The sequence below is a fragment of the Salvia splendens genome, chromosome 2 (genome assembly GCF_004379255.2).
Source record: "Salvia splendens isolate huo1 chromosome 2, SspV2, whole genome shotgun sequence".
NCBI lineage: Eukaryota > Viridiplantae > Streptophyta > Magnoliopsida > Lamiales > Lamiaceae > Salvia > Salvia splendens.
This window is the reverse complement of record NC_056033.1, coordinates 37,938,752-37,962,147: the sequence shown is the minus strand read 5'-3', so window position 1 is coordinate 37,962,147 and position 23,396 is coordinate 37,938,752. Positions and strand designations below refer to the sequence as shown.

At 38.9% G+C, this 23,396-nt stretch overlaps 3 protein-coding genes and 1 long non-coding RNA gene across 7 annotated transcripts; 2 read left to right on the top strand and 2 right to left on the bottom strand.

The window, feature by feature from the left end:
- Positions 1–3,980: 3,980 nt before the first annotated feature.
- Positions 3,981–10,096, bottom strand: LOC121792629 (50S ribosomal protein L17-like). The gene is made up of 8 exons (XM_042190641.1): positions 9,933–10,096; positions 9,764–9,818; positions 9,188–9,238; positions 8,638–8,729; positions 8,467–8,544; positions 6,662–8,377; positions 4,749–4,949; positions 3,981–4,448 (listed from the first exon to the last, which is right to left on the bottom strand). The coding sequence occupies exons 1-6, from the start codon at positions 9,986–9,988 to the stop codon at positions 8,227–8,229; spliced, it is 483 nt and encodes a 160-aa protein (XP_042046575.1). The 5' UTR covers positions 9,989–10,096; the 3' UTR covers positions 3,981–4,448; positions 4,749–4,949; positions 6,662–8,226.
- Positions 10,097–10,217: 121 nt separating this feature from the next.
- Positions 10,218–12,314, top strand: LOC121792631 (chromatin modification-related protein MEAF6-like). The gene is made up of 6 exons (XM_042190642.1): positions 10,218–10,358; positions 10,463–10,557; positions 10,634–10,734; positions 11,140–11,209; positions 11,758–11,801; positions 11,958–12,314. The coding sequence occupies exons 1-6, from the start codon at positions 10,346–10,348 to the stop codon at positions 12,052–12,054; spliced, it is 420 nt and encodes a 139-aa protein (XP_042046576.1). The 5' UTR covers positions 10,218–10,345; the 3' UTR covers positions 12,055–12,314.
- Positions 12,315–13,820: 1,506 nt separating this feature from the next.
- Positions 13,821–22,534, bottom strand: LOC121792627 (ethylene receptor 1-like). 4 transcript variants are annotated; one of them, XM_042190637.1, is made up of 8 exons: positions 22,402–22,534; positions 21,007–21,066; positions 16,816–17,756; positions 15,877–16,245; positions 15,508–15,774; positions 15,288–15,415; positions 14,965–15,162; positions 13,821–14,519 (listed from the first exon to the last, which is right to left on the bottom strand). In XM_042190637.1, the coding sequence occupies exons 3-8, from the start codon at positions 17,716–17,718 to the stop codon at positions 14,162–14,164; spliced, it is 2,223 nt and encodes a 740-aa protein (XP_042046571.1). In that variant the 5' UTR covers positions 17,719–17,756; positions 21,007–21,066; positions 22,402–22,534; the 3' UTR covers positions 13,821–14,161. The 4 variants fall into 4 exon arrangements, with proteins under 4 accessions (XP_042046571.1, XP_042046573.1, XP_042046574.1 ...); XM_042190639.1 differs by lacking the exon at positions 21,007–21,066 and adding an exon at positions 20,406–20,479 and having other exon boundaries at positions 22,402–22,512; XM_042190640.1 differs by lacking the exon at positions 21,007–21,066 and having other exon boundaries at positions 22,402–22,509.
- On the top strand, positions 22,488–22,921 carry LOC121792628. The gene is made up of 2 exons (XR_006048914.1): positions 22,488–22,596; positions 22,698–22,921. It is a non-coding gene; the product is annotated as an uncharacterized LOC121792628 (long non-coding RNA).
- Positions 22,922–23,396: the final 475 nt, after the last annotated feature.

Here is a 23,396-nt window from a genome sequence, read left to right as displayed (position 1 = left end):
ACCTGATGGTATCCTTTGTATAGATCAAGAAAACAAAAAATTTCAAAGCCTATCAGAGCTTCTACTTTTTTATCTATGTTCGGAAGGGGATAGCAATCTTTGGGACAGTGCTTATTTAGATCGGTGAAATCTATGCACATCCGCCATCCTCCTTCCTTTTTCTTGATCATGACAGGATTGGCCACCCACGACGGATACTTCACTTCGAATAACACATCCGCCTTCAATAATTGACGGACTTCGTCATGGATGACTTGACTTCGTTCTGCCGCAAAGAGTCTTTGCTTCTGTTTTATCGGCCGGACCGAAGGATCAATATTTAAACGATGAGTGATTACCTCGGGGGGCACTCCGGTCATGTCCAACGGAGACCATGCAAAGACGTCTTTGTACTCCTTGAGGAGCTGGATGGTTTTTTTCCCGAAGTAGAGGCGTTCCCGCGAAGCCGATCTTAACCGTTCTGGATGGATCGTCTTCGTACAGCTGAACTGTCATCGAGTTCGGCTCCGGTATGACTTCGGTCATCGCCTCTGACTCCGGCTGCTGTGATTGCTATGCTTGGTGGTGCCGATCTGACTGCTCGGCACTTCTAAGCGCAATTTGCAGGCATTCCTTTGCTCTTTTTTGGTCACCTCGGATGACCGCTATCCCTCCTTTAGTAGGGATCTTGATGGTGAGGTGATAGGTGGAGCAAACGGCCCGAACCGTGTTGAGCCAGTCTCTTCCCAGGATGACGTTGTACGGGGACCGAGCTTTTACCACGAAAAACTCAATCATCGTACTGGAGCTAGTAGGCGCTTTCCCCACCGTGATCGGAAGGCTGATAATACCTTCAGGGCGGGTGTCCTCCTGGGCGAAGCTCTTCAGGGGAAGCGGAGCCGGGCTGAGCCGAGCTGGGTCCACTTCTAGTTTGTCGAAGCACTCTTTAAAAAGAATGCTGACTGACGCTCCTGTATCCACAAACACCCTGTGGATCAGTTTGTTTGCCACTCCGGCTTGGATGACAATGGCGTCTTGGTGAGGAGAGATGGCCGGGACGGGATCAGCATCCGAGAACGTAATCACTTCGTCCTGCTTCAGCCTTTTATGCGTTGGCTCCTCTCGATTGGAGCCCCTGCGCTCTGACTTCAGGGACGACTTGGTCTTCCCGGCAGGGAGAGCGTCAATAGTCAGGATTACTCCATCATATTGCGGCTCGTCATCGTCTTCGGGATCCGGCTGCCTTTTCGGATCCTGAGGAGCGCAGTTCGCACCTCTCTGCTTCTTATTCTTCTTTGACTGCTTGCTTTGGTATTTTTTCAATGTCCCTGCCCTCACAAGAACATCGATACCTGCAGCCAAGTTTCTGCACTCCTCGGTATCGTGACCGTGGTCTTGATGGTAGGAGCAGTAGTTATCCTGGGGTCGGCGCGCGGCAGATTTCGTCATCCGCTTTGGCTTTTCGAACAGGTCGGAGTGTAGTTCGAAAATTTCCGCTCTCGGCTTGTTCAGCGGTACGAACTGAGCGGGCGGCTTCTCGGGATTGAGACGGGGTCCCAATCTGTCTTGCACCGGAGTCCTTTGAATCCTTTCAAAAGGAGTTCGGCGAGGATGTCCCTGATCGCCAAAAGGAGTTCGGCGAGGATGTCCCTGATCGCTATGATCGGGCTTCCTCCTGTCTCCTCGGGACGATGAGCTGTCTAACGACCGTTTGCGACGGTCTGCCTCATCGGCTCGGGAGTACTGGTCCGCAATGTCCCACATTTCCTGAGCTGTCTGCGGACCGCACTCAACGAGCTTCCTGTAGAGAGCTCCGGGCAGGATTCCATTTTGGAATGCCGAGATGACAAGCAGATCGTTGAGATCGTCCACTTGCAGGCATTCCTTGTGGAATCTTGTCATAAAGTCGCTGATTTTTTCGTCGCGACCTTGACGAATGGAAAGCAGCTGAGCCGAAGTGATTCGGGCTTCCGCTTTCTGAAAGAACCTCCTGTGGAAGGCATCCATTAGATCTCGGTAAGATCTGATGCTGCCCTGGGGGAGGCTATCGAACCACCTTCTCGCGTTCCCGATGAGCAGCTCGGGAAATAGCTTGCACATGTGGACCTCGTTGAGACCCTGGTTCGCCATGTTATATTGATAGCGCCCCAGGAAATCGTGAGGGTCCACGAGCCCGTCGTAAGTCATCGACGGAGTTCGGTAGTTCTGTGGTAGGGGAGTTCGGGTGATGTCGTCCGAGAACGGAGTCTTCAGTGCTCCGTACACGGCGAATCCGATATCTCGTCGGTATGGAGGAGATTGAGTTCTCCTGTGATTCCGGTACCGAGGAAGATCAGGAATATGTCGGGGTTGAGGATTCTTCTTCCTGGAAGACACGGCACTACTGCGGTAGTGACTTTCATGTCTGGATGAGGAAGGAGAATCCTCCGTTTTCGTCTTCGGCTCTTGGCTCTTTTGCAGGAAGGCTAAGAACTCATCCTGCTTCTCAGCCAAGAACAGCTTGACAGCCTCATTCAGATCAGGCTGCTGGGAAGACTCAGTGGGACGATTTTTGGAGCGGCCTGTTCCTTCGCCATGAGAACTGGTGGTGGATTTATCCCTAGGCTGTTTTCCAGACCTATGGGATGGATTGGCTAACTCCGGGTTCTCACGGGCAGGAATGCGGGTATTCTGCGATCTGGTATGCATTTTTTGGGTGGAAAAAATGGATCAAAAATTCGCTTTATCACAAATTTTGTTCTTCGCTTCCCACAGACGGCGCCAGTGATGGTTCCGCGAATTATTGATGATGATAAATGCTCGTAAAAATAAATCACGACACAGAGAATTTAACGTGGTTCGATTTACTGAGGTAAATCTACGTCCACGGGGAGAAATGGGGGCAGGTTTGTATTGCTTGATCTGCCAAATACAGCTTACAACACAGACTTGCTATATGATTGTTTCTCTAGAGAGATTCTAACCCCTTCTATCAGATCTAAGTTCTATTTATATAATGAACTCAGATCATGGCTTGCATCACCACCCTAAGTCGTGGATGTCGTGTAGGTTATGGCCTAAGATCGTGGGCGAAGCGTAGGTCATGGCCTACGATCGTGGCCTGAACTGACATCACGTGGTAGTGGGTGTGTTGGACATCCTGTATGGGTCCACTAACTCCTTGTTCGGCCGAATACCGAGACCGAACTGCTTTGGTTGCCGATCTGAGAGTAGAGCTTGATGCCGACCTGAGAGCAGAGCTTGATTGGTTGGCTTTTACCGAGCTGTAGGCTGAGGCCGAACTCTTTGGTAATGCCGAACTGAACTCTTGGGCTTTGGGCTGGCCGAGCTGTCACTGCTATTGGGCTTGTTTAGTACGTACCCCATCAGCTGTCCTGGTTAATTAATATCTTATGGACACAAATCTTGCTAACTGAATTAAAAACTGTGAGAAAAAAGTCATCATCTCATTAAAGAAATTAATAACAATGATAATGTTAAATAAATGTAACTACTGGCACAGACAATAATATTATTCAAAATCATTTAACATCAAATGCTAGAAGACAGAAAAAATAGAAGTTAGGAAGGTATAATTCCATTCCTATGTAGAGACGTTTCCTAGAAGGCCGATTCTGAGTTCAATGAATCTGTAAATATTTGCACCTAAGTGTAAGAAGTATATTCGTTTTTTAAACCTCAAATTGCAGAATAGAGATAAGGTCATGATCATTTCGTAGGAAAAGTCAATTGGGTGAAGAGTTTATTCCTCAATTGCCACGTGAAAAATATTGAAATTGGAAACATGAATCTATACTATTCAACAATATCTTTTTTATAATTGAAATTGGAAAAATTCATGACTATGATTTAGCACCACCTAATTCATGCAGAAGATACAATACACAACTCTTTTGTCCCAACTTAACAGAGTATTACACACCTCTTTTGTCCCTACTTGAAACAACTTTATAGCATTGATTGAATGCGTAATGAGTGGAGTAACTATACTAGTGAAAATATTAATGGAAGATAAATCTCATTTAATATATAGTGAAATAGTATTCGCTCTTATTGGACAATAAACAGATGGAACGATTTCTTTGAGAAGCATCTCATAACTAGGTGTTTTTGACTTTTTGGTATAGTTGAAGAAAGAAATATGAGAAGAGTGATACTAATCTACTGGCATCTCTCACCATCAAACTACTTCAATGCTGACATCAACTTTGAGCAGAAACGCTTTCAACCCCGCATCAACGAGACAACAACTGCATTTCCCACAATATCTCATTGTAACAAGTTCAAGTCCTTGAAGAGTATATCTTCTTGCGTCGATAGAGTGAGCGCCAATCTCGTTATATATATGATAAATGATAAATTCAATACTTGTGATGACTTGAGCCTTTTCAAGGGTTGCAGGGATGTATAACGGCCGAGTCTGTTGTTGCCAAGCTTCAAGCAGGAGAGTGGTTGCAGAGCTTCCAACCCTGCCAGAAGTTGGGCAAAGTTCGAAAAGGAAGTCAAGTCAGCTCATCGAACCGTAAAGTAAATAAAATTCCAGCAAGCAGAATAAGATGTATCATGTATGAGTTCACAAAATATTTTCATATTCAGGTTTGTAGTTCAATTAAGGGGTTTTGGAGGAGCTAAGAGTAAATGAAGTTAGATACTAACTTTTTATGAGACATAAGGCAAAAAGGGCTCCATGACTAAATAATGTTCATTGGGTTGAAACAAATCACTGATCAAACTACTCAAGCTCAAAAAAGCTGACTGAGTCTATATACCTTTATATTCACATATTTCCATAGGCTTGCGTATAATATTCAACTGAGCATGGATTTTTCTGGCCCAAGTGTACCTTGTCTTTACCACGAGCCATTTGCCTTGTATTGCCCAAGTAATGACTATCTACCATGATGAAATGCTACATTCTCTCAGCACTTAACATGATCAAAGCTTTCTGTATCGTCTGGACAAAAGATCAACTGAAAAAAGATTCAACTGCTTCATTAGCACTATAAGCTGTACTCATCCTTAAAATAACTAATATGTGGAGCCATGCTGGATCCATGTTCATTAAATCAAAATAAAGTGCAAGAATTCCTTCAAAATGAGCCTCAGTTCCAGAATCTGCGCAACCATATGTGATCAATGTGCTGTGCGTCAAGAGTCTTGCAAGAGTAAGTTTTTCAATTTTACTACAACAATACCAAGATAATAAAACTACTTGCCCACACTCAAGAAGCTTATTTAAAATGTGCAACCAATCCAGATTTAAAACCAGTTTGATGATGAGAACAGCTCCCGGCTGCAAGCAGTTTCATTACATATAGTCTCCATATCCAACATAGGATTGGTTCTCTCTTTTGTAATGTCCAATTTAGAAAGTGAGGCAAGCAAGTTTATATCAGCAGATTGGGTAGAATGAGCTTTTAAGTTCTCCTCATTCCATGATAATATATATGTGCAGTTTGCACCTCAGAATGCTCTTGATCGTTTGCGCATAAACTTGCAGTGAAAGATATAAAGCAAGACTGACTACATGGCATACAACTTGAAAAAATTATACTGGGAAAGTGTGCAAGGGTAACCTTTACATGGCAGGACTTCAAGGAATCATCAAGATACTTAAATGTAAGTTACAAAGCCTGGGAAAGCCCAAGTTTATTTGCTGAAAGTGGTGGCCAAATAAGACCATCACCACCATCATAATCAAATTCAAGAGTGACTGTAAGTGAGCTAACACCTTCAACTACTTCACTGAAATGAGGGGAAACATTTGTTCTTTACACTGGTAATATGTCTTGGAGAAAGAATGATGTCTATCTGGGTTATCAATTGATAAAGATAGATTAGAACCATGAGGAGGCCATGACAAAATAAGTAGAGGCTTATTATGCTTAATGTTTGATCCAGAGCCACAAATGGTATGACCAGCCGCTTTGGTCATCAGAGTCTGTGAAGAAGCATTCCACACAAACTCAAACTCCTCGCTCTAGACATTCTCTTTTTTTTTCATATCCTTTTGCTCTTTTCTGAAGTAGTTTAGACAAAAGCATGCTACAAGTGTTGTGGGAAAAGTGCAATATTTATATAAAAAAGCACTCGACTACTACAAAAAGGAAGTTCAAAGCCATTGATTATTCTCATGTACAATCTATGAAGAAGAGGTAATTAATATATTAAATATTAACAATCTACTAAGAACAATACTTGATTTCCTTTCCATTACATGACAGCTGTGATACGAAAACCAATCTTTGAAGCTCTATAACATTTGAACATTAGTATAGTCTTTACGATTTCTTGAGTTCCCTAAAATTCATAAAACCAGTAAACTAGGGCAATGTATAATTCGAGCTACACCACATGTATAATAAAGTCTTAACGAGTGTACTGCATGGTAGAATCTCTCAGGCATTTGTTTTGAACACTGCTTACTGAATACAAAAGAAAATGCAAGTATCCAAAATAAGATAACATGATGCAATATCAATGGAATATGAGTGATATGACCAAAATAGTATCCTACCAATACACATATTCTATTTCAGAAAACCAAGTATTTCGATTGGACCAGAGAATATATACTATAATCATGTTGGTGACTATAAATATCCAGTGACAAATAATACTTCCAGGACATAGGAATGATCAGTTTATGTGAACTGAAATTTCATGAAACAAACTAGCATACCTTCGGTTATGCCAGGCAGAATAATTACTAAAAGTAGTATATACTCCTATCATATCAGAAGTTCATCTTCCTCTGAAATCTTCTTTAGTTCTGTTATAAAGCTCTGGAAAACGCAGAGCCAAATGCAAGCAGGTCAGAATGACTACATTACCCAACCGAACACCAAACTCCATCGGGTGGAAATGACTTAAGCAATTCCTGATACAAAAAAGATGTAAGATTTCAATGTAACATTTGCGATCTAACTCCATCAGTTATTAAACCAATTACTACAAGAAAAATAAAAAAAAGAGTTGCAAAACATCAACACTCGATCAATAGCAAGTATCAATTCTTCATCACAAAGACACAAATCGATTGTTCCGAGCCCGGAGCCGGATCAAATCCATTCTGGAGAAGGTGCTGAACTGCGACCGCGAGCTTCCGGTAATTCCAACCGCTGTAATGCTCGGGATTTGAGTACGAGCTTGGCACTGTTTTCTATTCTATCGCTTCTGCAGCCAAAATCCTCACAAATTAAACCCCAAACCCGAGCTAAATAGATGAGAGAGTCTAATTAATAAGTACAAAATCTCGACAGAAATAAGCATGAAAGTAGAGAGATGGTTTTTTGACTAATCTATTAATATTAACTTCCTCTCTCATTAAATATTTCACAATTTTAATCAGATTTCATTTTTACTATTTTTATAAATGAATTTTACACTCCTACATTAAGTTATATCCATACATTTTATCACTATAAAATTTGAAATATATAAAGGTCTCATCTTTTAATTTTTTACAATTACTTTTCTTTACATTTTTTAAAATAAAATTAAAATAAAATAATTACTCATAGACAGAGACTATTAGTATTACTGTATTACACCAGATTTTGTGGCTAATTAATTGTATCAAAACACAGGTAACTAACGAACAAAAAAAATCATCCCCAATTTTTTCTGACTTGAATTCCCCACGTGACTGTCAAGACTCATTTTTTATTTTTAAATTAATATTAACCACTATAATTTATTGATATAATCAGTTTATATTCATCGAAAGTATAATTTAAGGAGAATGAAAATTTTCAAAAATAAAAAAAACATATAAATAACCTTAAGAAAATTAAAAAAATAATCAAAATCGGATATAAATAACCACTAATAAAAATGATGGCGCCACACATGCCTCTTGATTGGCCGCGAGGAGCAATGGGTGTGAGTGTCACTCACAGAAAAACATTGTTAACTTGAAATTAAATGATGACACAAAGGGCCACACGCCAAATAGAAGAAAATGCTTAGGGCGCCCCACTGTAGGTGAAAGGGCAGGAGGATAAAATGCTGACGTGACGGTGCATAAGGCGAGCTTTAAGACGCCCCACTGTGGATGCTCTTAGACATATCCTGGCATTAACAAATTAATATGGGTGTGTGTTTGTTTGTTACTTTTGTTTTTCGATTCAAAATTCAGTTTGGATATTTGATACTAGCTAGTATAATGCAAAATGTGGAGTAATTCAGCAAAAAAAACTTTTCAAGGTAATGAAAATTACAGAATTCCAACTGTGAGGACATAACTCAACTATCAGAGTCTGAGGTCTTCTCCTCTTTAGGTGGCGCATATTGTCTGGTGAGTCGCGACCTAGTCCATGGATCCACGGCTGCCCTCTGCGGTGGTGGTGGGGTTGGTGGCTTAGCTTGCCTAAGTTCATTCTCCCTATCTATAAACCTGACACAGAAGGAAAGAAACACACATTGTTGGTGAAAATTGCCAATGAACAAGGTGAAACTTATCAAACAAGACTGCACTGGACTTACTCAATGTATGCCATCGGTGCAGCATCACCAACTCGTATACGAGTTCGAAGCATTCTTGTGTATCCACCTGCTCTATCCCTGTAAAATAACATCCAGACCAATATACTGTTATAGCAAGCAATTTTGTACCAAAAGTAGTGGAACGAATGGAGTTTTGAGGTAGAGATTCACTTGTATCGATAGGCCAACTCTGTAAATAACTTGTGGATGACATCATCCCCACGAACAAAGGCCCCAGCACGCCTGGCAGCACATAATGTACCCTGTGACACCAATGTGAACGAACTAAATAGGGTTGATTTTCAGACCTCAAATTTAGAATCCAACCACTCACAGACAACCTTGCACAAATTTTAAAAAATTTAAAAGAGAAACCAAACAAAACAATCTTAAGTGTAGCTGAAGAGAGTCTTTCCAAAATCTGTTTAGTTTTAAGATTAAGACTTCCATACATCTGCTTCTGTATATAAAACCCATTTATAGTTTATCTCAGGAGCAGTATTCTATCAGCCAAAGAAGCTACAATATTTGGTATTCCGATAAGGAAAATGTTATCAGCCAATTGATAAGGAAAATGGTTGGCATTCAGACTAAAACATTTCATTATTTTGTATTAATACATCAGATAGCAAATCTATATGCAAACATTGTATTCGAATTGAGTGATATCAAATGCAAACCAATCAAACTTTATGCTCATAACAGAAAATGAGTAATATACCTCTTTTCCGAGCTGCACCATATTATCAGCAAGCCTACGAACTTCCTTCGCCTACAACGATAACAAGGGAAGAGATAAGAATGACGTGAAGCCATTAATCGAGCATTCAAGCCTTAAAGCTTATACCTAACGAGGCTAATGGAAACTCGTCCACCACATCATAACAAATAAAACAAATTAAAATCCACAATGGTAGATGACACCCAACTTCCCGATACACACAGCATGGAAACTGATAGCCCCTATAAACACACACCAAAACTCACAAAACACCTTAGAAATTGCCCTAGTTTCCACCAGCCAGGATAAACAAATTAGACACAACCAGACTTCGCAATCATTTTAGGCACAGATCATACTATATATTCCACTAGTGAGGAAGAAATCAATCCTGATTATTTTTGTATTGAATTTGTAACGAACGCTCTTCTCTTTCTCATGCCAACTAAGAACGAAACAGCTGAACTTTCGTGACTTGAAGGCATTTTATCGAAGAACCCAGCAAAACCCAACTAAAACCCTAAACAGTTTTAAAACCGCAAAAGGTAAATAAATAAATAAATTGATTCCAGAAACCTTCGCAACTGTTGTCTCGATCCGCTCGTGCTTCACTAGTTGCGACACCATTGTCCTGCTCAACATAAGCAAAACTCTAGCTAATTATTTTGTGAAAAAAATTACACAAAGATTGAAAAACGGTTGCAACAGAAAATAGGATCCAAAAATCCTATACACCTCTTATTACCTGAGCATGGACATTCTGTGGCCGGTAGGCCGATTGAGCTTCCTGAATTTTGTCATTTGCGCTTTGTGTGTGTGAGAGAGAGAGAGAGAGAGAGAGAGAGAGAGAGAGAGAGTGAGAGTGAGAGTGAGTGAGAGAGAGAGGTTGAAGAAGATGGGAATGCAGAGAATAGAGATCAGTGATCCGTTGTAATTGATGGGCTTTGGATTTTGGGTCACTTTGGATAGTTGGGCCGAGTATAAGAACTTGAGCCCAAAATCTAAACAATTATAAGAAGAAAAAAAAAGTGCTAATTTTTTCCTACGAATCTTGATCAAAGAGCGCGCTGGAAAATCAGGAAGCGACGACGAGTAGAGAGGCGACAGCAATAGTGAAATTGATCACAGTCACTGAGCCCTAAATCTTTGATCTTCAATATGGATTCAGAAGGTATGCCAATCTATGCATCTCTATTTTCTTAAATTCGAAGAATAGTGGTTACCAAAAAAATCAATCTTTTTTGGGAAAAGAGATTGACAATTCCTTCGTTTTAGGGCAACGAACATCTGCAAACCCATCCGCAATGCTGGCTGGTCTCTTGGGTAAAAGGGCTAAATTGCATGAAGAGCTCCGCAGCATCGAAAAGCAGGTGCTAAATAATGTGATGATTTTATTTGTAGGACTTATTGATTACGTGCTATTTATTGAATGAAATTTTTGTGTAGGTGTATGATATGGAGACGGGTTATTTACAGGATCCGAGCCAATGTGGCAATGTCTTGAAAGGTTTTGAAGGGTTTTTGTCTTCTTCCAAGAACACTACACTGTAATGGTCTTTTGTTTTTATTGTGTATCAGTTTACGTATTATCATTTGTTTCATATCCTTGTTAATGAATCATGTGATTAGGAAACTTAATGGGTTTTAGGTTTAAATTTTTATCATCAATTGGCTTTGAATTTTATCTTTTGTTTCATATCCTTGTTAATGGATCATGTGATTAGGGAACTTGATGGTGATTAGGGTGAAATTTTTATTATCAATTGGCATTGAATTTTTGCTCTGAATGCATTAATTTCTATCTGAGATTGATCTTGTTGAAGAATCATTTGTTGCTTCTTTCGTCTTTAGGTGTTGTGTATGCAATATACAGTACATTGTTCCTGCAGTTGGTTGTTTGGGGTCATTGTTATATGGAAGAGGATGATTTAGTGTTGCTCTTTCATTTGCAGCTTGAAACGATCAAGGAAGTTTCAGCCTGACGACAGGCTGTTCTCATTGTCCTCTGTCACTTCACCAGCTGTATGAGTTTTCATTGTAGTATAATTGTATTATGGTTTCTTCTTACAACGTTTTCGAACTAGACGTGGTTTGTCTCTGCCTGTCTCATGGTTTTAAGCCTCTTCCATGATGCCTTCTCATTGTATGTTGTATGATTGATCTAGATGTGAGTTCTGGACTAGGCCTCAGTTTTTTTGTTTTATGCATCTGTTATCATGTGTTGTTTAGATGATCTACTTCTGAGATAGATGTTGTTTAAGAATTTGAAGACTTGTAATATTCCCATGAGTACTTGATGTGTTTATGGGTAGTCATACTTGTGAAACTGTCACCTTAAGTCGAATATATTTGAATTGGAGAATGGTTGATGCTACTAGAATGGAAAGCAATTAGGCATTCTTTTTCATTACATTTTTTTGGTATTCAATGTGGTAAATGCTTTAGATTATCCAAAGTTGTATGCATTATTTCAATCTTAGCAGTGTGTATAAGCCTATGCCGCATACAAGCCTTTGTTGTCAAATTGCTTACTCCCGTAGATATTTAAATTATTCGTCATGTTTTACCAGGCTGAAGAAATAGCAAGAGATGGTGGTGTAACAACAAATGGGCCGTAAGTATCAAGATTTCCATTATCACTGCTTAGGTTTTGTATAGTCTGTTACAGATATTGAACAGTTTGATCAATATTAACTGATACATTGGTGGTAATCAATCTAATATTGGTTTCTAATCGAGCGCGTTCTCATGAATACTCAACGTGTTGCAGTGGGAAACCGAAGAAAGGTAGAGGGCCAAGAGAGGTGAAGAGAAGACAATCTAGTGAAGTGGACTTCGACTATGAAGATGATCCCGATCTCATGTAGACATGTAGTGACTCCCCATACATATGAAAATCAAGGCTGACTTTACTGGCTACCGGAGTTCTCTACCTTCCGGCTACAAGCTAAGTTTCATCTATGAAGATTATATAAACTCAAGCTTACGTGTTTCCAAGAGAAATTAACCATCTTCGTGTATGTATACATCTAATTCCTGTTCTTGAAACACATGCCCTTCAGCAAAGGCCAACCTTTTATGTATTACTTCTAACTAAAAAGTAAAAACAATTAAGCAATTTGCTAGACTTCCTTGCTTTTGAATTTTACTATTTTACAAGAGTTAGATTTCTATCTTTTTTTTATAAGCAAATGAATGTAACATCACAGTGGGCTTGAATCTGAGACCTTTGCTTCAGACATTACCACACTACCACTAGGTCAACTCATACACACTGATTTCTGTCTTTTTAATGGGAAAATGAATAGTATAATTTTGAAGGTTGCATCATTCAAGACCTTTGACCACAGACATTACCACTCTACCAGTTCATACACACTAAGTTTATGGCTTTTATGTGTATCAACACATGGCACTAGTTATAGATCTGTGATAAGTTGGGTTTGTTTTTCAATCACAGCATATATAGGTTTTGTAATTTCCCCCTTAATGTGATACCGGATAGTTGACATATTATGATCTCCACAAAACCCTAATTACCTATAAAACCAAAATAAATTAGTGCTTACCCAAAATTGAAATATGTAAAATGCACTCCAGAATTTGCCACATGTTCTGCTCTCTTTTGTCCAAAAGAAGATCAATAATAATTACCATTACTGCTCATGATAATCAAACTCATTACGTATTGAATGGTGAATGGAGAAGCGTCTAAGACTTCATCAAACTCATGACTTATTGAATGGAGGAAAAACGTTTAAGAGCATCTACATCCGTGCTCTTAGTAAAAAGCATTTATGGGTCCGGTTCCACTTTTATTCATATTTATTCCATGCTCTTAGTTAAGGTGTAACACATATCCATAGCCATATTCTTTCCCAAGAGCATGCTTTTCACTATCGTCTCACTATTCTATTATTCAATTTTAAACTAAACTTTTTTAAAAAAATATTTGATAAAACGACCATAAAACAGCTTTATTTTGGGAAGGGGGAAAAAACTGCATTAAAATAATGCCCACTTGTGAGGGGCGAGTGAGCGTCACCGCTCACCCATGTCGCGACACATGGGCGGGCGCATCGCGCCGCTGCAGAGAGCGTGCTCGTGCCAACGCAACGGCACGACCCCAACGGTGAGCTCGTCGCATGCCGTGCCGACGCACAAGCTGTGCTCTTTCGAGTGGCAGTGCTGGGGATGCTCTAAGACTTCTACCACTGTTTCATTTCTTCTTCACAAACCATTTTTCCGTTTTCAATAATTGCTAAATCAATCTCGGCGATTTTCTCTAAACTCATAACATTCTGTCGGTCTTTTGTTTCATTTACAGTTTTTTTATAAAAAAAATTCGGCTAATTGTAGGGCTAGACAAAAAATAAAAATAAAAAATAAATCAGCTTTTGTTTAATGTAATTGAAAATATGGCTGATTAGAAAGATTGCACTCCTCCTGCACCACGTCGTTGCTGTGCTGCAATGTGTTGCACCAGCACAACAGGCCTCTTAGTCGGGCCTATGTTTTTCGTATTATTTCACCGTCGGGCCGAATAATAATTCAAAACACAGACGAATCTAACAAATACTCACCGTAAAAAATGACTTTAAAATGTCGTATCATTATATTTTAAATTGGCGACTGCTAAAAATATGTTCAAACTCTTATTCTATTTGGAAAAATTTAATATTTTTTGCTATAGATGTTATCTTAATATCGACCATATAATTGTTCTAACAAACAGCATACTAATATTTTACTGATAAAGTTATAAGATATGGATAGCCCTATATACCAAGAAAATGCACATAACTTTACAGTTATAACAAATTGAAATTAGGGTCCTAACTCATAATCAGTATGCCGGCAACTAAAGATTACCTCAGAACAAGTCATCTTCACAACTCCGTTGTGATCATCATTCTGAAAGTGCACACTGCATCCAACCCTCGGCAAGATAGTTGAGCACTTGCACTTCCAGCGCTACTGAGAGTCGACAAGATATCCATGTTCTAAGAGATCAGACAGGACCCTTCTCATTTTATCTACCGACACGGGCTTCAGTATGACCCCATCCATACCAACCTTCCGACAGTTCTCTTTTATCATTCTGTCAGTGTTTCCAGTAAGTGCAACGATAAAAGGTCTATCTGAACGTTTTGAAAACTTCTCCCGCATCCGTACAGCAACTTCAAAACTATCAACAGCTGCCATGCTCACGTCCAGGAAAACTACCTTGTGCTCATAACTTACAGCTCTAACACACTCCTCTCCGGATGAAACAGCCAATACATCACATCCTAGGTGCACAAGGAGGCCCTTAGTTACCATTCGACCGACACTGTTCATTCAGTGTACAACATTAGAGTCAGTAACATAGAGCGGAAAATTGCAATCAACTCCTTGAAAACTTAGAAATGCAACCACTCAGACCAAAATGCTGGTGACGTGCATGTTACGTGCATAACACGTGCATGTTACGTGCATTACTAGTTTTTATTTGTAGTGAAAATCCGACTTCATAACTCAGACCAATAAAATTCATACTTAAACCCAATCGGAAAAGGTGTGGTGTGACTGTGTGGTCCAATCACAATTGCGACAATTATGGCAGCATGGTACATAAACCAGATGATAGAAAACCTCAAATTGCACAAAGCATAGCCAAACTAATATAGGTAAATATTATCTAGAGGAAGCAATAACTGCTAACATAAGAGACAAAACTAACGGAAATAACAAAACACCAACGTAAATTGTACTTAAAGTGTGCATGTATTGCTAACCTGTTATCATCCATCACAACAACTTTAAGCCCAGAAAAGTTCAACTCTATTTGATTTCCAGGGGCTTTGTGCAAAAATGGAAGCTTGGATTCATTTAAGCGAGCGGGAATTCCAAGTTTAACAATGAAGATCACAGTAGAACCCCTGCCAGGACCGTCACTCTCAATCCAAATGTGCCCCTCCATGAGATTCACAAACCTGATCCCATAAAAACCATATTTAAAGAAGGAAAAATAATAATAAAAAACAGGGAATGTGACAAAGTTCCAAGGCTTGGATTGAAATGAATAATGTTGCAGAAGAATTATGAAATAAGATATCACCTCTTACAAATTGCTAGGCCAAGGCCACTACCACCAGAATTTTTGGTAGCAAGTGGTTGGCTCTGCACAAATTTCATGAATAGCTTAGGAATCTCTTGTGGGTTAATTCCTGAACCAGTATCTTTTACCTAAACAGTAGGGAAAGCCATTATTATAATCTCAATGAATCAATAAAATTAATTTCTTGAGAATTTACTTGCATTGGCAATTGGAAACAAACCTCTACGCGCAAATAGAAATGGTTATCACTATGTGCAGGAAAAAAGTTGGGGGCTCGGGGATCTCTTAGAGAGTCGGACTTTGCAACAAAAGCTGATACCGTGACACCTCCCTCTTTTGTAAACTTAATAGCATTCCCAACAACATTCAGTAGAACTTGCATCAGTCTTTTTTCATCACCAACAGCATGTTCAATTAAATCAGGGGACAAAATCAAGGTAACATATAACTTCTTCACAGCTGCGATAGGTTTAATCAAATTAAGTACCTACAACAAGAAGTAGATACCTAAGTAAACCTATAAGCATGACAAGGAATTATAATTTCTTTACCATCAAAAAATTAAAACAAAAGGATGACGCGGTCCAACCTCCCTAAAAAGTGAATGAAGGCTGAAAGTTCCTATTTCAAGTTGAAGGCTACCATCTTCAAGCCTCGAAAGATCCAATACATCATTAATAAGGGTAGCCAACAGGTTACTACTTTTCAAGATTGTCTCAACCATTAGACGTTGATCAGGCGACAGCTCAGTTTCTTGTAATAAGGAAGACAAAGCAATTATTGCATGAATAGGAGTTCTCATTTCATGATTCATGACGGCCAAGAAATCATTACGAGCATGCACAGCTGTCTCTGCTTCTCTTCTTGCCAGATCTAGGGCAAGATTCTGTTTCAAAAGAAGATCCCTTGCCTTCATTGATTCTTCTAGAATTGCAGCATGGGAGAGAGCAACAGCAACCTGATACATGAGAAGTTAAAACATAGTTAAATCATTCATCAAATTATCTTATTTCTAAGAACTTCTTGGAATTACATACACTAACAAGTAGAAAAATCAAAGCTAGGAAGAGATGAAAGAATTTCTGCAGTAATCATACTTGTACACCATTGCAGATTTTCTATATGCTTAACCATGTAGGAATGATTTTTTTATTCTAAGAATATCCTTTGTCACAGTTCTGGTGGGTGATCTTAACTAAGATTATAAGTGGTTCTAGACAATAGAAATATAACTGGACACATCGGTTAGCCCAATTAAGACGATAAAAAGATTATATCCATTCTTAATCTATAATAAGAAAATGAGTACTACATAATAAAATTCGAATGGCCAGCTACTAGAAGCATAACCTACTGTATAGAAACATTAAAGAGCAAGCCCCCAGCTGCATTCACTAAGATTAGCTTAGTAGAATTCTTAATCAAAGGGCATGTGCAGCTAATTTCCACAAATATTTACTTTTAGTCTGGTACAGTCACAATGTCGACGGTCAAATTGTAACAAGGCAGAGATGAGGCAAAATCGAACCTGATCTGCGACCACCTCAACAAGCTCCAACTCGTGTACATGCCACTGTCTAGCACTTTCCGAAGGGAGTGTTAAAACCATCAAAGCATAGCTTTTAGTTGACAATTCAGGCCAATCTTGGATCTGAAAATTGGACAGATGCAGGAGTGGAACGCGCACAGCAACCACCTCTCCTGGCATGTTATTTCCAGAAGATCGAAGCCGAGCAACAGGGGAGCTCGGAGAGATTATTACAGCACGACTAGTATTGAATACTTGATTGATTACAGGTAGTTGTATTGGTACAGACAGACCAACCGGCATTTGGTGGTGGAGAGTATAGGAAAGATTGAGCTCTAGCCCTGTCCGTGACGGCATCCATAAAGCACACTCTTCCAAAGCCAATGTTCTTCCAAGCTCCACAAGAGTAGTCTTCAGTATGGTATGCCTATCAAGGGTGCTTCTGATTTCATGAGTTAGCATCCTAACATGCCTACCAGTTTCTTCCTGTGTACGGATCAGGCCCATTTCTCTGTCTAGTTCTGCAGCCTTGTTTTTCAAAAATAGCTCCCTTGTTTTTACACTTAATAGATCAGGGATGATATGTACTAGCATAAGTGCTGTTGCACAAGACACAGCAGCTGTCAAACCTTTGGCTGTAGTCATTACAACTGCTACAGTCCTTGTATGCATAGTAAATGTCCACAAATTTATCAGGTGTGTTGCTCCACAGAGAACAATAAAAGCACCAAACTGCACGAGAACCCATCGATAAGGAAATACAGCAGATTTCTTGACAAAATATATTAACTCCAAAGGGATTGAGAAATATGCCAAGGCTATGAAGAAATCTGATATATACTGATACTTCATCAACAATTCATCAGCTGGCCATGGTGACTCAAAGCAGTTACAATACTCCATTTTGTAAGAGCCACTGAAAAGTTTTTAAACCTCTCTCACTGAAACAACAAACAGATATAAGAAAGATAAAGCAATCAGCGTTGTACTAGGAAAAGACTGCTACCTGGAACATAACATATACTGAAGAACTGACAGAAACACTTGGATCAATAACTTCATAATGAAGGCTTTACATGGGCAAAATTCTCGTTTTGGGTGATTTAGAAAAAAGGCTCCCTGAATGGAAATCTTTTTTTATATTCTATTAAAGGGAAACATGCCAATGCTAATGGCGTGTTTAAAGAGAAACAAGCCAAAGCTAATGGCGTGTTTAAAAGAAGACGAGGCTTACACGCCATTAACATTGGTGTGTTTCCCTTTCATAGAAACAAAAAAGGTTCCCAGAATAGGAACCTTTTTTCTAAAATCATCAAAAACGAGAATTTTGTCCCTTTATATGGAATATATAACATGCATTCGAAAACAATTTTGTGTAACATCCCACTCCATGTTTATTCATTAAATTATTTTAAATGTATCACAACTCACATAAGTGTGAAATTAAAATCTTCAAGCTATGGCATTGTCTAATTTGAGCTCCTAGATAGTAGATACAAAATTAAATTTAGTTAGGCAAAATTTCATTCAAGTGAGATTTTCATTTAAACTTTTATTGGAAATTTTCGTAATTATATGCATATGCACACCGTTAGCATTGGTGTGTTTAAAGAGAAGACGAAGGCTTACACACCATTGGTATTGGCGTGTGTCCCTTTCATAGAATACAATAAAAGGCACCCATTCAAGGAACCTTTTTTCTAAAATCATCCAAAACGCTAATTTTATCGCTTTATATGATACTACGTAATAATATGCATTCCAAACAATTTTGAGTAGCATCCCATTCCAAGTTTGTTCGTTAAATTATTTTAAATGTAGTATATCGCAACTCACAAAAGTGTGACATTAAATTATTCGAGCTATGACATTGTCTAATTCGCGTTCCTAGATACAAACTTAAATCTATTTAGCCAAAATTTCATTTAAGTGAAATTTTCATTTAATCCCTTATTAGGAATTTTCTTAATTGTATGCATATGCATATTGCATGCCCTCCTTACATATAGATTTATATGACAACCATTGAAGTTATATTTGGTGATCAATTTAAAGTTATAGACTTTACTACTTTACTCATAAAAAATGTTTAGATTTTAGAATTTAATATTTTATTTGATTATTATTTTTAGTTAATTATTAAACCCTAAAGTTTTAGCATAAAAAGTGATTTGGTTTTCAAAAGATTTTCACCTATAGCTATTTCACTAGTGTAAAACATTTCATTTCATTCTTAGAAAATCATCATCTTCTTTTTTCTTTTGCCTCTCTCTCTCTCTTGACTCTCTGATTGGTTTTAATTCTTATTTCTTCAAACTTTAGGATTTTAAATCTGGATTTCTTGTCTTAAACTTTATTACCTCCAACAAAAAGGATTTCCAGAAATTCACATATCGACAAGCACACATGTTAAATTGTATCAACATTTCTTCATAATCTGACTTATATCAACATAGCATGGGGAAATTATGTTGGAGGGGCAAGGATATACATACCCCATGAGAGAATTTTAAAAATGAGCTAGCTAGCTCTGCACATATACGTGCATTCTAAGTCTGCAACATTTTTTCCACACATACTGATTTTCATTTACTCTTGGAGGCCACGAACACCCAAATCAACATGCATAGTAGTATCTTTTTTCATTTGACAAGCAATACAAAATAAAAGAAATGAAACTAAAAGCAATAGGTTTTAAATTTGGGCGTCGACTGTTAATTGAAATTGGAAATCATAAGCAATACAATTTAATACTTGAGCTAGAAACCATAACAGAATTCAAAGGGTTGAGCTTTCACTGTGAATTGAATCCGAAAGCAGAAGCAGTATAATAAAAATTCAAGCTTGTAGTGTGAATTTAATTCGGAGTTGAAAGATCTGAAATTAGGGCTCACAGAGATGGGGCTCTTTGCAAGTTGAAGTTGAGATGTAGGGGATAGCTGGAAGAATCGATGGCGCAGGGCGGTGATCGGACGCCGGCGGTGGCTTGCCGGGGTTGCGACGACAGCTGGCGGAATCCTGGTGCTGCTGGCGAGAGGAGGTGGTGCCTTGCTTGATGAAGAGGAGAGTGATTTAGGGGATGGGATTGTAGCTAAGTTTGAAGATGGGTGAAAGAGGAATCAATGGAAAAAGAGGGAAGAATGAAGGCTCTGTATTTGGACATAAATTGAAAATGGAATACTGTGGTATGTGTGCCTCTTTCTTTCGTGGGTGTTGTTGAAAGGTTGTTGAATTCAATTAATTAGAAGTTTGTTTTATTTTATTTGATCTCACTTTTTTATTTTATCTCAACTTTACTTTATCACACTTTTTGATTTATCTCAACTATAGCTAAGCTATCTTTCTCTCAATTATAAGGTGTAACTATGTCACGACCGCATTTTCTAAGGATAGAAAACACGGTTGATCGCGACTAGGGGACGATTTAAAGAAGCGGGGAAGAAAGGGGAAAAGCAACACAACTCGACCATAGCTCCAAACAAATGGGAAAAACTCGAAATAAAATCAGAGTTTTGAACAAAATAGACTTGAGTCTTTTAAAATGCACAACGGAAGCAAATGAACGCGGTTCCATGTATGAAGACATGAACCTCCGAGAGTCAAAATCTGACTGAATTAAATGTCTTGTCTCAATAGCACTTCCTCCACCACTTCGCTGCTCAACCTGCACATTTAGAAATATATGCAGGGCTGAGTACAAAAAGTACTCAGTGAACACATTGCCGAAAATTACACATATACATTTGAAAATATTGTCATGCCATCATCACAGTAACACTCGGGGGTGTTATTGAAAAGACCCGAGCTTACTAAAAATATCACGTTGGACTGCAGTCCCTTTTTCCTGTACTTAGCCATATCTGATCACATTGTGCCGTCGAGATGGTGTTCTCGCACGGTCACCTTCTCTGCCCAACATGTCAGAGGTTTCCATGTGCCGGGAAGGTGGCCACCTTCCACGGTCACCTTCTCTGCCGTTCACGGTCAGAGGTTCCAAGTAGGGACACCACCCTACCAGGACTCAAAATCGAATCGATTCACATATATCATCATTCATAATTCACTTGGCCGTAGCCAACAGATAGGCATCATACACAAAACATTTATGGCAAGACAACATCTTTATAAATCACGAACATGTGTTCGAGTTTTTATAAAATACGATTTGTATTTTAGTATAAGAAAGCTCACCTTGATCGCTTAGTTTCTTTAACTTGAATCTTTCGTTCCGACTTTACTTGCGAACGTACCCTTTTGAAAACATCACAACGTACTAATAAGACTCGATAAATTCACATACTTATAGGAATGCATGCCCTACTTTATTTCTTTTATCATTTGTTCACCGTTAGAAAATTTTAGAAACCTGCATATTAATTAAATTGGGAAAAATTAATTAATAGCTCTTCTTTATTAAACTTAATTAGTTCTGTGACTTGAGAACGTCGTCTCCCTCTTTCTTTCCATTTCCTTAGCGGCCGCCCAAGACGTCGCGGGGTGATGCCGGTCGGCCACTTACGCCCATAATTCGTTCGTTGGCTCCTCGTATTTCCTTCCACGATATCGAAATAAAACCCTAAAATTTATTTAGGCGCATATCTGAATTATCGCAACTATTTCCATTTGTTAAGAAAAATTATATATTCCGGACTTGGGATAAATTATTCATACTTCAAAATTATTTCGGGATTTAATTAAATAATTCCCCACGATTTAAATTATCAGCCTAAGAATCAAATTAATATTTTTCTTAGCCCACCTTATTTCCCAAATTCTATTTGATAAGGCCCAACTTAAATAAAAAGTCCAAAACCTATTCTCCCATCCTAAACACACGTACACACTCCATACTCAACTCCATACACCATATTGCCAACCCACTGAAACAATTATGTTGGGTCACTTTTAAACAAAAGCCCAAAATTTGTAAGTAAATTAAATGGACCAGGTCATTAAACAAATGAACAAAAAAATATACTCCCAGCCGTGACCTTCTTCTTCTTCACCAATTGAACCAGCAATGTCTCTCTCTCTCTCTCTCGCAGCTTTCTTCCTCACGTCTCATCTCTGTTTCTCGATTTCTCTCACAAATTGGACCCAAAAAGGTAGCTCTCGTCGACCTCTGCTGCTGTTCGCGCGTCGCCATTCAGCTGTGGTCCGAAACGAGTAGCCAATGACCGGAGATGCGTCGTTGTCCGGTTCTCCGCCGCCGGGTACGCCCCTGTCGTCGCCGTCATCTCCAGATCTCCCTCTCGTTCAGGTCAGCTGCCGCCGCGGAGGCCGCTGTCACCTCGCGCAGCCCCAGCCCCCGTCGTCTCCCCCTTCGTGCGCGTCGCTACCGTCCGTCCAACCCAGCCATCGTTCATCATCAAACCAACCCCGAAACGTCCCGAAATCAACCCGAACAGCCCCGATTGAACCCGAAAGGTAAGTCTTTTACCAATTTTTATGTTAATTCGTATCTTCGATTTTGCCGTGAGAAAGTTCAATTGTGTTAAATGCTTGAGTTATGCTATTAGTTCGGCTGATGCTAGATTATGCATATGCTTACATATATTGAAAGAAAAGAAAGGACTTGGTGTTTACCTTTTGATAGGGAAGTAAAGTGTTGTTGGATTGTAGAAATCTCCCTCTTCAGACTCCTCTATGTTTTGTGGGATTGGTGTGTGCAGAGAACTTAGATGGTGATGGGGTGAGTGAAAGAAGGTGATATGCCTAAATGATTAGGCATACTTAAGGATTAAGGATGGCAAGTGGCGTGGGCAGCAAGTTGAGCAGCAAGTTGCTAACATTCTTATCCCATCTTTCTTCTTCTTTTTATTTTATTTTATTTAATTATTTAAGTATTATATTTATTTACTTATTTATTTAATTTGGTGTAGGAAAAACCCAGTTTAAGCTCGTGGCTTTGGTGTAGGAAAACAAATAACATCCATAGTCTTCCGTGATGATGTACCAGACTTTCTTGGAGTACGAGCATGACCGTTGAACGGGCTGTGTGAACTTTTCTCTAATTGTAATAGATAAGGATTTGATAAATTTGTATAATAGTAATTTAGCGGACTTCGGAGATATGCCGGACATTATAAATTTTTATTTGGTGTTACCCCTTTTTTTTTACTTGAAATATTCATTCGAGAACGAAGCAACGATTATTTATAATTCCAAGATCAATTATCATACATGAAAATGGCAGATTTCGAATACTACAACGATCACTTATTATTTATCTTTAGGCTAATAATAATAATAAGGTACGAAAGTTCGGGTTGTTACATTCTACCCCCCTTAAAAGAAATTTCGTCCCGAAATTTAGGAAGTATTTAAACAAAAAGCTCGGGATATTTCTCCTTCATTTTCGCTTCGAGCTCTCATGTTGCTTCTTCCTGTCTGTGGTTTTTCCACAAAACCTTCACTGTAGTAATCGACTTGTTCCGAACCTGCTGCACCTTTCGATCTAGTATTTCTACCGACTTTTCTTCGTAACTCAGGTCAGGTTCTAGAACGATTTCTTCGTGGCGAATCACATGTTTTGGGTCGAACACGTACCTTCGAAGTTGGGAGACGTGGAATACGTTGTG

Coding starts and splice junctions, on each gene's coding strand:
- LOC121792629 (XM_042190641.1), bottom strand. CDS start 9,988: ATGACAAAATTCAGGAAGCTCAATCGGCCTACCGGCCACAGAATGTCC. Junction 9,239..9,763: donor TCGAGACAACAGTTGCGAAG/GTTTCTGGAATC, acceptor TTATCGTTGTAG/GCGAAGGAAGTTCGTAGGCT. Junction 8,730..9,187: donor TGGTGCAGCTCGGAAAAGAG/GTATATTACTCA, acceptor TTGGTGTCACAG/GGTACATTATGTGCTGCCAG.
- LOC121792627 (XM_042190637.1), bottom strand. CDS start 17,718: ATGGAGTATTGTAACTGCTTTGAGTCACCATGGCCAGCTGATGAATTG. Junction 16,246..16,815: donor TTGAGGTGGTCGCAGATCAG/GTTCGATTTTGC, acceptor CTCATGTATCAG/GTTGCTGTTGCTCTCTCCCA. Junction 15,775..15,876: donor TTCATTCACTTTTTAGGGAG/GTTGGACCGCGT, acceptor TTCTTGTTGTAG/GTACTTAATTTGATTAAACC.
- LOC121792631 (XM_042190642.1), top strand. Junction 10,558..10,633: donor TCCGCAGCATCGAAAAGCAG/GTGCTAAATAAT, acceptor ATTTTTGTGTAG/GTGTATGATATGGAGACGGG. Junction 11,210..11,757: donor CCTCTGTCACTTCACCAGCT/GTATGAGTTTTC, acceptor ATGTTTTACCAG/GCTGAAGAAATAGCAAGAGA.